Below are 15,791 nucleotides of genomic sequence, written 5' to 3'. Positions count from 1 at the left end.
CAAAAGGAAGCAAAGAGATTGAACAGGAAGCACTAGAAAGGAAGGCTAAGGAGAAATTGTAGCTGTTCTTTGAGCTCCCCTCCACTTCAGCAGCCCTGGTTAGAGGGTGAATGGGGAAGCCCAAGGACCTCATGACAGGTGGGATCTCAGAAACAAGCAATCTAGACTAAAAAACTTGAAATCTGAACAGGAAATTTACATATCATTTAGACCAATCTCTGCAATTTCACAGATGAAGTATTGAGACCCAGAGAAGTAAAATAATTTGACCCCGTCATTCAGGTAGTTCTATGCAGATCTAAAAGTAGAAACAAGGGGGGATAATTCCCGGTCTACAGTTCTTTTTGCCTGACAGCTCCTTACTACATGAGAAGGCAAATCCCTATTTAAGACGTACTGAACGAATGTAAAGCAAATTCAACACTCAAGAGTTCTATTTTGGGGAGGAGGGAATTTTGGGGAGCCGGGTTGGGGGTAGGGATTAATGAGATTTGAAAAGTGCTCAAGGGTTTGGTGACAGAATATTGGCTTCTCACAAATGCCTGGGCAAAAGACCTGAATCCGCCCTGGTGTTGGAACTGTGCCTCAATTGCCAGGCCCCCCCACCACACAAGTGAAAATCTCAACGTTAACAAGTGTCCGTTTCGCTGATTTCTGGGTAAATAACCTCTGGGTGTGTGTTTATACAAATCCATTCTGGTACAAACCCTGGGCAGGAGAAGGTTGTAGTAAAAAAATAATTCGGGGTTGGGGAAGGAGGCGGTGTGGATTGCGCTGGCGAGGAGGATGGGAAAGACCAGACCGCCGCGACTGCACCGCTTCCCTGTTGCTAGGGCGCCGGCGTCCTTAGTTACCACTAATTAGAAGCACTCTCTAGTATCCGCCGCCTAGTGTTGCGCTTCGCCGGCCGCGCCACCCCCGGGTCGCCTGGCGCAGCTCGGAGACCAGGGCACCTGCACACGTGTCCTTCTTTCCCCCGCGATCCCGGTCGAAGGCTGAGGTCCCGGTTAGGAATCACAACCGCGGAGGCTTTGCAAGGCAGCCAGTGACTCCAGCCCTAAGAAATCCCCGCCGAGGGCTGTGCGGGAACCTACCGGAGGGCGAGCCCCGGGGGTTTTTCACCCAGACTCACGTTGTACTCCTTCAGCCAGGAGTCTAGCTTTTCCTGCAATGTTCGTAAAGCTTCGTTCGAGACCAGTCTCTTCAGGTTTTCCGCCATCGCTCACTGTTCCGCTCGGCCCCTGGGAGAAGGAGACTTGGGGGGACCAAGCGGTGGCCTCCGCAGGACGGTGGGATGATATGACAGGAAGGGTGTTCTCTTCTGGAGGGGCTCAGAGCGCGGCAGGTGTTTCCATCCTCCCCCTTGGGTCGGACCTGGCCGATTCGGGAAGCCGGGGGGAGGTGCTCTGGGCCGCAGCCGCTGCGCCTCATCCGCCGACCCGCCCGCCCGGTCTCCTGGCTCCCTAGCCGCCGCCCCGAGCCGGGCCATAAATACCCTGGCGATTATTAAACAAACCTTGACGTGGATGGATTGGCTGCCAGGGACGCGCTCGGCCCGCGTCGTGGCAACGCCCGCGCCGCCCCGCCCTCACTGCGCCCCCAAGCCCCGCCGCCAGGCCGCCCTCCAGGCTTGAGCGCGCCGTGTCGCTGCCCCAGCTGCTGCTGCTGCTGCTGCTGCTGCTGCTCTTCCTCCTCCTCCTACTGCTGCTGCTGCTGGCAGAGGGCGAGGGCGCCAAAGTCACTGAGACTCGGCGCTGGGTCAGGGGCTGGAGAGCGCCGAGGCTTCAGATGACAGCTGCGCGCGCCCTGGGTGGGCTGAGACGCGCCGCCACGGGGGCTGGAGGGCAGCAGGGCGCCGACAGCATTCTTCCCTAGCCAGGGATCTGGGTGCCCACGCGTGTCCAGAAAAGCGGAATTTAGGTCTCCATAGAAGTTTGGGTCTAGGCTCTCAGGAGCTCACCTCTTTGGCGTATTTATTCTTTAGCCTTTCATTCCTTATTCATTTGTAGTGCCTAGGGTTTACCTGTATGCAACTTGTAACTAAAATTTCAATACTTCCTACTTCTAGTTTTTGCTTTGTTCCTTGACCCACTGGGTGGGTACCCAAGTCAATAGATGTTAGTTCCAGGATGTTCACAAATTAAAGTTAATCCCTCAGGTTGGATAAGATTTGGCAGTATATATTTTAGAGTCATTGAGCACTCTAAAACTCCATTTAATTCTGAATTCTCTAAGTGGGACTTTCTGATCTGGTTTGGCACTATTTTAAAAGTGTACATTCTGCTACAGGAATAGATTCAATTACTTAGGAAATGAACCATTTCCACCATCATTAAGCACTTTCAAAGCAAGCCCTTTTACATGCCATCAGAAAAAAATGGGCTGATTATAAATCATCCCTATCTATTCATTAAAACAGCGGTGGTGGAGCAGAACCTCAGGTGGTTGGCAAGCTAGTTTAACTTAGTTTCATCTCTGTAGGTACTTGAACACTGTATATATTCAAGTATTGTAAAATCAGTAATTTTCACCAGCTTTTGTTTTTTATTTATTTTAATTACAGTGGCTTTACTATCTGCTAATGAAAATGAAAGGCTCATTTTTGGAGCCTGTGTTCCTATTATTCTCTGTAGACCACAAAATAAGGACTTATAAGGATATAACATATTATTTGATAAGAGTAGAATAATAATTACTAATGTTAAAAATACTGCCTCAAAAAACAACTATTCATTAGACAACTTCATATATATATATATTGAGTTGAGAAAAACCTCAAATTTCTCAATTTGGACCTAATAATTACATATTTCAATAGGCAATGGGAATCTTTGAACAGTCCCATTTACTTTTTCATAAAAAAATAAATCGGGCCGGGCACGGTGGCTCACGCCTGTAATCCCAGCACTTTGGGAGGCCGAGGCGGGTGGATCACGAGGTCAAGACATCGAGACCATCCTGGTCAACACGGTGAAAACCCGTCTCTACTAAAACTACAAAAAATTAGCTGGGCATGGTGGCGCGTGCCTGTAATCCCAGCTACTCAGGAGGCTGAGGCAGGAGAATTGCCTGAACCCAGGAGGCGGAGGTTGTGGTGAGCCGAGATCGCGCCATTGCACTCCAGCCTGGGTAACAAGAGTGAAACTCGGTCTCAAAAAAATAAAATAAAATAAAATAAAAAATAAATCGAATATTTGTTTCTGTCAGATAAATCAGAAGTAAACTATTTTTCCTTGCTGTGAGAATGTTAATTGGCCTGTAATCCTTGGTTTCATCATTTGTAAAAGGAAAATAATTCTTCTTTCGTAGGATTATTATGAAACTTAATAAGATAATTCATGTAAAGTATTTAGCACAATGTTTGGCATATGCTGTAGTAATTGCTCTAGTAATTGCTGTTTGTTAAATATAAACTAATACTGACCTACATCCACTATTATTAGGAATGTAGATTAGTATTAGTTTATATTTAATAAAGAAAACTAGTTGTAAACAATCTAAATCTCCAATAGGGTAATAGTTGAGCAAATCATTCAATGAAATGTTGCACAATAAAAACCTTGTTGTTGTAGAGTATCTACTATCTAGTAATTTTCACTATATAATGTTAAATGAAAAAGGCAGAACACTAAATTTTATATACTGTGTTAAATTATACAATGTGAATCCAAGGTATAATTATGGGTTATTTTAATTGCTCTTTTATATTTTTCTACTTTTTTCAAATTTCTACCATGACCATGAATTGTTTCTATGAAAACTTATTCAGAAAAAGTTACCAAAAACAGTTACTAATATGATTTGGCTGAGTCCCTGCCCAAATCTCATCTTGGATTCCTACATGTTGTGGGAGGGATCCAGTGAGAGGTAACTGAATCATGGAGTCAGGTCATTCCCTTGCTGTTCTCGTGATAGTTAGTCTCACAAAATCTGATGGTTTTTTAAAAAGGGGATTTTCCCTGAACAAGTTCCTCTTTGCCTGCCGCTATCCACATAAGATGTGACTTGCTCCTCCCTGCCTTCCATCATGATTGTGAGGCCTCTCCAGCCATGTGGAACTGTAAGTCCATTAAACCTCTTTCTCTTGTAAATTGCCCAGTCTCAGGTATGTCTTTATCAGCAGCATGTAAACCGATGAATACCGTAAACTGGTACCAGGAGTGGGGTGCCACTGAAAAGATACCCAAAAATGTGAAAGTGCTTTCGAAACTGAGTAACTTTCTGGAACTGAGTAACAGGCAGAGGTTGGAAGAGTTTGGATGGCTCAGAGTAAGACAGGAACATGGGAAAATTTGGAACTCCCTAGAGCCTTGTCAAATAGCTTTGACCAAAATGCTGATAATGATATGGACAATAAAATCCAGGCTGAGGCGGTCTCAGATGGAGATGACCAACTTGTTGGGAACTGGAGCAAAGGTGACTCTTGTTATGTTTTAGTAAAGAGACTGGTAGCATTTTGCCCCTGCTCTAGAGATTTGTGAAACTTTGAACTTGAGAGAGATGATTTAGGGTATCTGGCAGAAATTTCTAAGTAGCAAAACATTCAAGAGGTAACTTGGGTGCTGTTAAAGCCATTGCATTTTATGAGGTAAGCAGAGCATAAAGGTTCAGAAAATGTGCAGCCTGACAATACAATAGAAAAGAAAATCCCATTTTCTGAGGAGAAATTCAAGTGGCTGTAGAAATTTGCATAAGTAACAAGAAGCCAGATATAATCCCCAGGCAAATGGGGACAATATCTCCAGGGTTTGTCAGAGGTCTACACGGCAGACCCTCCCATCACAGACCTGGAGGCCTAGGAGGAAACAGTGGTTTCAAGGGTCAGGCCCAGGGTCTCTGTGCTTTGTGCAGCCTAGGGACTTGGTGACTGTGTCTCAGCCACTCCAGGCATGGCTGAAAATGGCCAATGTAGAGCTCTGGCCATGGCTTGAGAGGGTGCAAGCCTCAAGTTTTGGCAGCTTTCATGTGGTATTGAGACTGCAAATGCACAGAAGTCAAGAATTGAGATTTGGGAAACTCCACCTAGATTTCAGAAGATGTATGGAAACACCTGGATGCCCAGGCAAAAGTTTGCTGTAGGGATGGGGCCCTCATGGAGAACCTCTGCTAAGGCAATGCAGAAGAGAAAATGTGGGGTGGGAATTTCCACACAGAGTCCCTACTGGAGTGCTGCCTAGTAGAGCTGTAGGAAGCCTCTGTCCTCCAGACCTCAAAATGGTAGATCCACTGACAACTTGCATTATGTGCCTGGAAAAGCTGCAGACACTCAACACTGGCCCATGAAGGCATCAGGAGAGAGGCTGTACTCTGCAAACCACAGAGGCAGAGCTATCCAGGACCATGGGAACCCACCTCTTGCACGAGCATGACCTGGATATGAGACATGAAGTTAAAGGAGATCATTTCGGAGCTTTAAGATTTGACTGGCCAGGTGCGATGGCTCATGCCTATCATCCCAGCACTTTGGAAGGCTGAGGCAGGCAGATTAACTGAGGTCAGGAGTTCAAGACCAGCTTGGCCAACATGGCAAAACCCCATCTCTACTAAAAATGCAAAAGTTAGCTGGGCTTGGTGGTGGGCATCTGTAATCTCAGCTACTCAGGAGGCTGAGGCAGCAGAATCACTTGAACCTGGGAGTTGGAGGATCCAGTGAGCCAAGATCATGCCACTGCACTCCAGCCTGGGCAACAGACCAAGACTCTCTCAAAAAAATTTTTTCTTATAAGATTTGACTGTCCCACTGGACTTCAGACTTGAATGGGGCCTGTAGACCCTTTGTTTTGGTAAATTTTTCCCATTTGGAATGGCTGTATTTACCCAATGCCTGTACCCCCATTATATCTAGGAAGTAACTAACTTGCTTTTGATTTTAAAGGGTCACAGGTGGAAGGGACTTTCCTTCTCTAGGATGAGACTTTGGACTTTGGACTGTGGACTTTTGAGTTAATGCTGGAATGTGTTAAGACTTTGGGGGACTACTGGGAAGGCATGATTGGTTTTGAAATGTGAGGACATGAGATTTGGGAGGGGTCAGGGGTGGAATGATATGGTTTGGCTGTATTCCCACCAAAACCTCATCTTGTATTCCCACATGTTGTGGGAGGGACTCAATTGAATCATGGAGGCAGGTTTTTTCCATGCTGTTCTCATGATAGTGAATAAGTCTCCCGAGAGCTGGTGGTTTTATAAAAAAAAAAAAAAGGGAAGTTTTCCTGCACAAGCTCTCTTTGCCTGCTGCCATCTATGTAAGATGTGCCTTGCTCCTCCTTGCCTTCTGCCAGGATTATGAAGCCTCCCCAGCCATGTGGAACTGCAAGTCCATTAAACCTCTCTCTTTTGTAAATTGCCCAGTCTCAGGTATGTCTTTATCAGCAGCATGAAAATGGACTAATACAGTTACCCCAAAATTTTACCACCCTCAGAAAGAAAAATGTTAACCAAAATACCAATATTTAAGCAGCTCCCTTAAGACATAATATGCTTTGAATAAATGTCCGTATTGCTCTTTTAATAGACTTATAGTGTCTAAAGATGGAATAGATCTTTAAAATCACTTTAGCATATGCTACCTGATATTATTTCTACATATGTCCCAGCTCCATCATTAGATTCAAGACCTGTAGGACCTGCAGTCATTTCATGTACATCTTGGCTTCCCTAGAATTCAAGAGTTGTGTTGTATATAGCAGGAACATGTGTTTATTGTAAGAAGCATAGATCTTCCTCTTGATGATCAAAATAAAGAAAACGTTTCACATGTTTATTCATTATTTACCCTTCCTACCCCATTACTTCCAAAAAAGTATCTGAGATGGCTTATAGTAAGAGACATGAAAATACTGTCAGATTAGTAATATTTTTTAGAGGAAAAAGCAAATATGCCCAAAATGTATGCCCATGTACTAACAGCCTCATTTTACATTTCTTTCTGTGCTTAGTGGAAGCCAAAGCAGAAAGGAAAATGAGTTTTATGATAATGATTATTTGATGTTTAAAGTACACATACTAGCTCTTTCAATGAAAACACATTTTCTTGGTACCAATCTAAAATTGTTTGCTCATTTCCAAAGAGTATTGGAAAACATAGATAAAAGATGTCTTAATAAACCTTTTTTAAAAATAATATAGAAAAAAATCTTGATATTATTGTTTTGTGAAGCCACCTTTGATCAATGCTGAAGGAGTGACGCTAGAACAGCTCATCAAAGAGCAGGCCAAGTAACTGATAGTTACTAGTTCTCAGGCGATGTTATTTGATAGAAGCTTAGAACTTGCATGTCTGTTGGAATAAGTGGATGTCTTCATAAGTGCCCTTAATGATGGTCCCCTCTGCAGAGCTTTTGTTGGGTGCTAAATAGCAATCAATTTAAGACAGAGCAAAAGCCTGGAGTGCAAATAGTTTATACTGCTGATTAAAGAGTCCATGTGTTTTAAATTATAAGCATGCACTCAATTGGTTGAGATTCTATTTTAAAAGTTGTTAAGCCTTGGCTGGGAATGGTGGCTCACACCTGTAATCTCAGCACTTTGGGAGACCAATGTGGGCAGATCACTTGAGGCCAGGAGTTTGAGACCAGCCTGGCCAACATGGCAAAAACCCATCTCTACTAAAAATACAAAAATTAGGTGGTGCATATTGGTAGTCCCAGCTACTCGAGAGGCTGAGGTATGAGAATCACTGGAACCCAAGAGGCAGAAGTTGCAGTAGGCCAAGATGGCACCACTGCACTCTGGCCTGGGCAACTGAGTGAGACTCTATCTCAAATAAATAAGTAAAAGTTGATAAGCCACCTTTTTTTCACATATGAAAGAAAATACCAGATAAGTAATGATTCTCTTTGGGGAATATTTTAATGCTCAAATTTTGCCCCAATTTGATTATTTTAGGACATTACCAATTAAGCAATTTTGGGAGAAGTTGAAAGAACAGTAAACTCAAAAACACGACCACTGTTGCTTTATCTCACACTCTGCCAGTTAGTGAAGTCTTATGACTTTATATAAATCTTAAATCACTCAGACATTTTTTTCATCTATAAAATGAGTAATAGGGACTAGATGAGCTTCAAGATCTCCTGCAGTTCTGACATTCTTTAATACTGTTTTACCATACTGATTAGGTTCCGGGTAGAGCAAATATTGCCCTTTGTTTCAATTTTTGGTTCACAGTTCACTTTAGGTCAAGTGTTGATTCTAAGGACATTAGCCAATCACCAAAAGTTGGGCACCATTTTTTAGTACAATTTATTCTGCAAGCTTGCTAGAATAACTACTATTTCTAACCTCCAGTCAATAAACAAGGAATTTCTCTACAGCTGCACTTTTAATAAATCAAACCCAGCTCAAGCTGATAAACTTTTCCTAATTACCTCAACCTCTCAGAGCTCATCACTTTCTTCTTTATGCTTTCTCTCTTTAACTTTTGGATGTGTTAATATTCTTGCAATTATCACACTATATTATATTTATTTGCTTCCTATATAAGCTTGTGAGCTTCATAAAGAAAAAGAGAGAGGCTTATTTAGCTTCATGTCCTCAGCACAGCAACTGGCACATAAGAAAGAAGAAACGAGTTGGGGATCAGGAGGGGGAAGGGAGGAAGGAATAGGAAACAGAATAGGAAAGGAAAGGACATGATTTGCTGCTTCGTATCTGATGTCATAATCCATTGAGATAGAAGGCAATTTTAACAGCCAATCGGTGGTTCTTATGGTGTCATAATTCTACCACCCAGACAGAAGTGATTTGTTCTAGAAAGGGTAATGTGTCAAACATCTAGATGGAATAGGTTTTTTGTTTTTGTTTATTTTTCGGTGGAGGGAGACAGAGTTTCACTCTTGTTGCCCAGGCCGGAGTACAATGGCATAATCTCAGTTCACTGTAACGTCCATCTCCCAGGTTCAAGTGATTCTCCTGCCTCAGCCTCCCGAGTAGCTGGGATTACAGGCATGCGCCACCACACCCAGCTAAGTTTGTATTTTTAGTAGAGATGGGGTTTTTCCACATTGGTCAGGCTGGTCTCAAACTTCCAACCTCAGGTGATCTGCCCGCCTCGGCCTCCCAAAGTGCTGGGATTACAGGTGTAAGCCAATGTCCCTGGTCTTGGAATAAGTTTTAATTTTGTCTACTCTGGATTTTTACCTACGTCAGCTGGAAAGATTTTTAATTGGGGATTTTGAGACTCCAACAAAAGATTAACTGAATCCACTGCCTGAAGTGAGAGCTAAAGTGAGAGCTATGTATATTTAGTTCACACTACACCAAACATAAATATATGCAATAAATTATAGGGGATTATATTATGCAGTGGGATTCTCATCTTAATTTCAAGTCTTCCTCACTAAGGACAGTTGCTAACCCTTAGCCAAGGGGCCTATAAGAACAACCTGTGTTTGGCCTGGATGCTCTTTTAAGCACTCCTCATCCTTTCCCAGCTGACCCATGCTATTCTTGTCTTTCTGCTGTCTGTGTCTGGATCTTGTGTCTTTGGTTCAGGGCCTGTATTACTACTTGCAGAAAATCTTTTAGTCTTTGCTGACCCACTTGCATAAAGTTGAGTTTAAATACTATGTTCATCTGAGGCATTGCTTAGGCTCTTCATGCTCAGAGGCACTTTGTTCTTGTAGGTAGCAAAACACTTCTTTGTCCACTTAAGTGTTTTCTAACCTGAGTGCTCTGTGTTCTCCTTCCAGGAGTTTTGTTTTGTCCTTTTCTCTGCCACATTAAGGGAAAGGGAAGTAATTTTCTAAAAATCACCCAAAGGAGAACAAATGAATTTACTGGGAACTCAGCTGGAGGCAGGTTTCCCCACTGACAGAAGCAAGAATGCTGTTTCCTGTGTCATGCCAGGGAGCACTCCCCACTCAGAGCAACAGTTCAGAATTTTTTGTACAATTATTTCATGTGCACTATTGATTAAACTATAAAAACAAGAGGAAATTTTAAATATATCACGAGTGTATTACCTAGCACCTAAATAAACTATAGAACATTTGCAATGAATACAGATTAGAAGGAGAAAAAAAAAAACAAGGTAAATGTAGTGTGATTTTGGAGAGCCACAAAATATTCTTCCTATCGCAACCCAGGTTTCCAACATAGGTTTTTCAGAAGAGAAGTCATCCTCACCCTCCATCTTTTCAGCTCTGCTAGCTAAATGCAATGGCAAGGTCATGGTTCTGTAAAAAACCCCATGGGAGGAGTAAGCTCAGGACACATTAAGCTATTGCAGAGGCACAGTGAGTATGGTCTACCTTGCAAGATATCCTTAAGCATGTCAGGGGAGGGATATGGGCTGGCAGGAGACAGTCCCTAGGATGAGTAATGTTGAAATAGAGCCTTTTCAGCACTTTTAATAAACATTTACTGAATTTCTAGTGTGAGACACCATCTGCCTTAAGCATGGGCAAAATTAAGCTCAGTGTCTGCTCCCTAGGATCTCATAATCTATTTAAATGAGAGAAACAGCAACCATAGTTCAATGTGATCAGTTAGACTAGATATAAAGTTCTGCCGAAGCAACGACTCCTCCTTTGCCTCATTTCCCACCCTTCTGAAAAAGGATCAGGGAAAGTCATAGAATAAGGTGATGTTTAGAGCCTGTTTTGGAAGGACGGATGTTTACCGGGAAGAGAAGAACAAATGGAAACAGGAGGAATCACAACAGAGGTATGAAATTGAATGGAGGGGCAGAAAATGACAAATAGTAGTCCAATGTGACTACAGAGTAGTCAGGGAATCAGAGACAAGACTGCAAAGACAGTCCTGGTTTCAACTATGATGAGTCTTATATATCAGGCTAAAGGAATTGATCTTTATTTCATAAGCAGTGGGGAAGCAGCAAAAGGCTGTAAACAGAAAAACTGTATGATTGGCTCTCTTCTGTATCATGTTGGAGGTCATAAGAGGTTAAATATGGAAGAGGCAGAACTGGAACCAGAAAGAGCACTTAGAAGACACAGAGATGATTAGTCTAGTGCCCTTCTCTGGGGTACTTGTATGGTGAGCATTAGATACCGATGTCAGAGATACTTAGATGCTGGCAATATTTTTTACCCAACAGAAAAAATTAACTTCATATTCATTCATCAGAGTTAAGTATGTATTATGTACTTGGTTCTTAATGTGGAATTAATAACACATTGCCTCTGCCTTGTAAGGAACTCAGTCTAATCAGAAGCAAACTGTATATGCATGAGAAGTAAAATAACAGGATAGTTAATTAAGTATCAAATGGGTGTCACAGCAAATTGGTGCAATAACAGTTAAAAGGAAAGAGCAATAAGGACTGGCTGTGATTGTCAGGAGGAGGTAGGACTGAGGTTGGTCCTGAAAAATCAGAAGAATCTGGAGAGGCATGAATACACAGATAAGTAAAACAGATGGACAAGTAAATAAATGTCAGCATAGTGTGATGTGACAATAGCAGCATGCTTGGGGATCACAGAGAGTGGCACAGAAATCAGAAATTTATGATGGGGAGAAGGTTTACTTTTCAGAAGAGATGTCCTTTGAGCTGAGTTTTAGTGGACAAGGAGAGAACAGCTATATTAAAAGGAGAAAGAGGCACATATGCAAAGGAAGAGAGACATGAAGAACTTGATGAGTTTGAGCAACTAGATGGGGACTGAAAATACTGCACATGGATAATGGGATAGATTAGTTTGTCTCTGATTCCCTCACTCCTCTGTAGTCACATTGGATGTGTTTGTAGGAGGGACAGGAAACAAGGCTAAAAAGGAGCAGTTGGACCAAAAGGTCCTAACCTTTTGGCGAAGGACCTTGTGTACTAATATAAGGAGCTTAAATTTGATCACAAAAGGTATTGGAGTACTGTCAGCTTGAGGGTGAGGAGTGACATGATCCAATTTGTATTTTAGGAAGATCGTTCTAGAAATAGTATAGAACTACTTTGAGTGTCTGACTAGATGGTGATATCATTCACTAAGGGAACATAGGAGGAGCAGACTGGGAAGAAAGATTTTGAGTTCAAATTTTTCATGTGTTGAGCTTAAAGTGTGTATTTGTTATCACACAAACTTGATGGCTTCAAACAACAGAAATTTGTTGTCCTAGAGTTCTGGAGGTTAGAAGTCAAAAATCAGCAGGGTTGGTTCCTTCTGGAGGCTATAAGGGTATATCTGCTCCATCCCTCTTTCTTAGCTTCTGGTAGCAGTTGGCAATTATGGTATTCCTTGCCTAGTAGAGTGATCAATCTCTGCTTCTATGTTCATATCATCTTTGTGTGTATGGAAGGGGCAGAACTGGACCCAAAAAGGGCACTTAGAAGACACAGAGATGAGGGTTAGTCTAGTACCCTTCTATGGGGTACTGTATGGTGAGCATTAGATACCGATGTCAGAGATACTTAGATGCTAGTAATATTTTTTAACCCAATAGAAAAAATTGAAATATTCATATAAAATATGAATATTTCAGGGGATATTCATAAGAAATATTCAGGGGAGACACAAACATTCAGTCTATAACAATCTGCAAAGAGCCTGATTCAAAGTAACACCACATTCACAGATATTGGAGGTTAGGACTTGGATATGCCTTTTTGCAGGGCACTATTCAAACCACTGTCCTGTCCTCTTATAAGGATTAGGGCTCATCCTGAATTCACGGTGATCTCAAGATCCTTAATAACATCTGTCTTAGTCCATTTGGGCTGCCATAACAGAATATGGACTAGACGGCTTATAAATAAGAGAGCTTTATTTCTCACAGTTTTGGAGGTTAGGACGTCCAAGATCAACATGCTTAGAGATTTAGTGTCTGGTGAAGGCCTGTTTCCTGATTCATAGATGTCACTGTGTCCTCATATGGTGGAAGGGACAAGCCAACTCTCTTGGATCAATTTTATAAGGGCGCTAATCCCATTCATGAGAATATAGCTAATCACCTATCACTTCCTTCTATGATGTGAATGTGTCCCCAAAAATTCATGTTTGGAAATTTAATCTCCAATGCAACAGCATTGGAAGTTGGGGCCTTTTGAGAGGTTTTAGGTCATGAGGGCTTAGTCCTCATGAATAGATTCATGCCATTACAAAAGGGCTTGATGGAGTTTTGTCTCTTTTCACCCATTATCTGACTTCTGCCATGTGAGGACATGGCATTCCTCCCCTTTGGATGACAAGGGGTTCAAGGTAACATCCTGGAAGCAGAGACCAGACCTTCATCAGACAACTGAACGTGCTTAGACTTCTCAGCCTCCAGAACTGCGAGAAAAGATATTTTTGTTCTTTATAAATTACCCACTCTCAGGTGGTCTGTATAGAAGCATAAAACGGACTAAGTCAGCTTTTAAAGGCCCTGCCTCCTCATATCATATTGGGCGCTAGGATTTCGACATGCGATATATTCAGGGGAGACACAAACATTCAGTCTATAACAATATGCAAAGATCCTGTTTCAAAGTAACACCACATTCACAGATACTGGAGGTTAGGACTCGGATATGCCTTTTTGCAGGGCACTATTCAAACCACTGCAAAGTGAACAAAGGGATAAGTGTCTTCATAATCTGACTTGTACTCCAGCCCTGGGGAGCTCTGTTTTGTGCTTCCAAATGCTAATATCATGCAACAGGCAAAAGAAAGCACAAAATTAAAGGCTCTGGTGTATGGCAGAAAGGGCACTTGTGGACTTAGATTCAATACTGGCACTTTAATAGTTGAAAATATGGTCAGCCATTTAACCTCTACAAGCCTTGATTTCTTCATTTGTAAAACAGGCATTGCCAGGCATATAGTTAACTTTAAAAATCATTATTTCAGGGAAAAAGAAAAGGTGACGATAGTACATTTGAAAATGATCCACATTAAAATGTGGTCATGTGAGTGAATTGGATCTTTTTAAAAGAGAATAGAGGCCGGGCGCAGTGGCTCACACCTGTAATCCCAACACTTTGGGAGGCTGAGGCAGGTGGATCACAAGGTCAAGAGATCGACACCATCCTGGCCAACATGGTAAAAGCCCACCTCTACTAAAAACACAAAAATTAGCTGGGCGTGGTGGTGCGCGGCTGTAGTCCCAGCTACTGAGGAGGCTGAGGCAGGAGAATCGCTTAAACCTGGGAATGTGGAGATTGCAGTGAGCCGAGATCACGCCACTGCACTCCAGCCTGGTGACAGAGCAAGACTCTGTCTCAAAGAGAGAGAGAGAGAGAGAGGGAGAGAATATAAATTGGCATTAAGAATAGTGGGATGTCCTGTCAGAGATGGACATCAGTGATGAGGAGGGAATCTAAGAGAAGGTGATGTTCAGTTAGCCAAAGGGGCATTTGGTTTCAGGAAGATTAGCTATCAGGTATCTCACCACCTAAGTGGGAGGGTGGTTGGCAAAGCAAGTCAGGGGTTAGAAACTGGGATACTGGGAAGATTTCTAAGATATTTATTAAGTTTAATTACTGTGCTAGACATTGGAGATAAAACAATGAATAAGACACCTACTTTCCAGATAGAACACACCATCTTTTGAAATCAGCAGGTAGACAAGATAAAAATACAATGCAATGTGAAGTGCTACAAAAGGCTAGATATAAAGTTAGGGAACAGATCTGTGGGAGCCTCTGAAGCCTTTAGAGAAAATACGTTTGAACAGATTCTTGAAGGACAAATAAGAGTGTGTGTGCCAGGGAAGAAAACTTTCCCAGCAGAGAGAAAAAGGCAAAGCTTAGGAATTAAGAACTAGTAGACAAGAACTCAAATCAGTCAAAAGCCCACGTGCAAATTGATCAATGAAGCCACAGGAAGAATATTAACACAGAACCTTACTGCTGACTCCTGCATCATTGGGCATTAACTTACAGTTTTCCTGCCTAAAATGCAGGTTTGTCCCAGAGACTCAGAGAGGAGTGAGTCTGGAGATATGAGTCAAGTGGTTCCAGCATTTGGGAAAAAAGAAATGCAGACAGACTGATGACCAGCTAGGTGCTGACATTAGCCAAAGTTAGGGAAAGAGGGGGAAAGATGATAGAATTTACTATGTGACAGATTATCTAATTTAAACTTCACAGCAATCCTCTGATGTAAAAGTAGACAGAGCAGCAAAATAACAGCTCAGATCATCAAAAAGCAAAACTGACCTAATTCCAAGAGAAAGGAAGTCTTCACCAGCTGGTCTCTTTGGTGCTTCCTGCTGAGTTAGACAGTACTAGGGCCTAAAGGTGCTTACTAGAAGTCATTCAGCTACATGAGGAGCAGTTTGTGCACCTTGGTTGCTACTGACTTCACTGCATTTTTTTTCCGGCTAAAACGATTATTGGATTATATCTACAACAGGGAACAATGAATGTGTACTCAAGTAACTCGCAAATTTGAGTGGCTTCCCGGTGTGCAGTAAATGTCCGTTCAGTTAGGTTCCCAAGGATATACATGGTAACGCTATCTCCAATACTAAATGGAAAAATCCATCCCCAGTATCACACGAAAAAAACATCAGACTTCACAGGCCTCCAAATTTAAGCAGCCTGAAGTGACTCAACGTCCTCCTTGAGGACTCTCAGTCTGCAAGCCTCCAGCCGCCTAAGTGACCATTTGCTCACTTCTGCCCGCGCAGTCACCACGCCGGTCTGCGTCCACGTGTGGTCTTGATATCGGCCCCTCCCACCCTAGCCACGGAGACCTTGGCCTGAGAAGCAAGGAGGGCGTCACAGCACGAGATGGCACCGACCTTTCGGCGATGGGGAACGGAGTGGAAGGGGAGAAGCGTCCTCGGTTTTTGAGGGTGCCCTTTCCGAGGAATCTGCAGGCGGCGCGAGGCAGCGCGGAATCCCCATCGGC

The 15,791-nt window shown here is 42.7% G+C and overlaps 1 protein-coding gene across 7 annotated transcripts in view; it reads right to left on the bottom strand.

Annotated features, from left to right (window-relative positions):
• Window positions 1–15,748, bottom strand: part of SPATA18 (spermatogenesis associated 18) — a 60,228-nt gene extending 44,480 nt beyond the window's left edge. For 5 of the 7 annotated variants that reach the window (XR_004267518.1, XM_032274153.1, XM_032274152.1 and 2 more), the window contains exon 1: window positions 1,133–1,394. Coding sequence is in view for 4 of the 7 variants with exons in the window: in XM_032274153.1 (XP_032130044.1) it covers window positions 1,133–1,219 (87 nt within the window). In the remaining 3 variants the exon portion in view is untranslated. Of the gene's footprint in view, window positions 1–1,132; window positions 1,395–15,094 lie in introns of those variants that run through there. The other 2 variants (XM_032274157.1, XM_032274156.1) reach the window with 2 other exon arrangements.
• Window positions 15,749–15,791: the final 43 nt, after the last annotated feature.

This window comes from Sapajus apella, unplaced genomic scaffold, assembly GCF_009761245.1.
Source record: "Sapajus apella isolate SASKATOON/1434 unplaced genomic scaffold, GSC_monkey_1.0 scaffold5, whole genome shotgun sequence".
Lineage (NCBI taxonomy): Eukaryota > Metazoa > Chordata > Mammalia > Primates > Cebidae > Sapajus > Sapajus apella.
The sequence above is the reverse complement of the archived record's forward strand: the minus strand, read 5'-3'. Positions and strand labels throughout refer to the sequence as shown.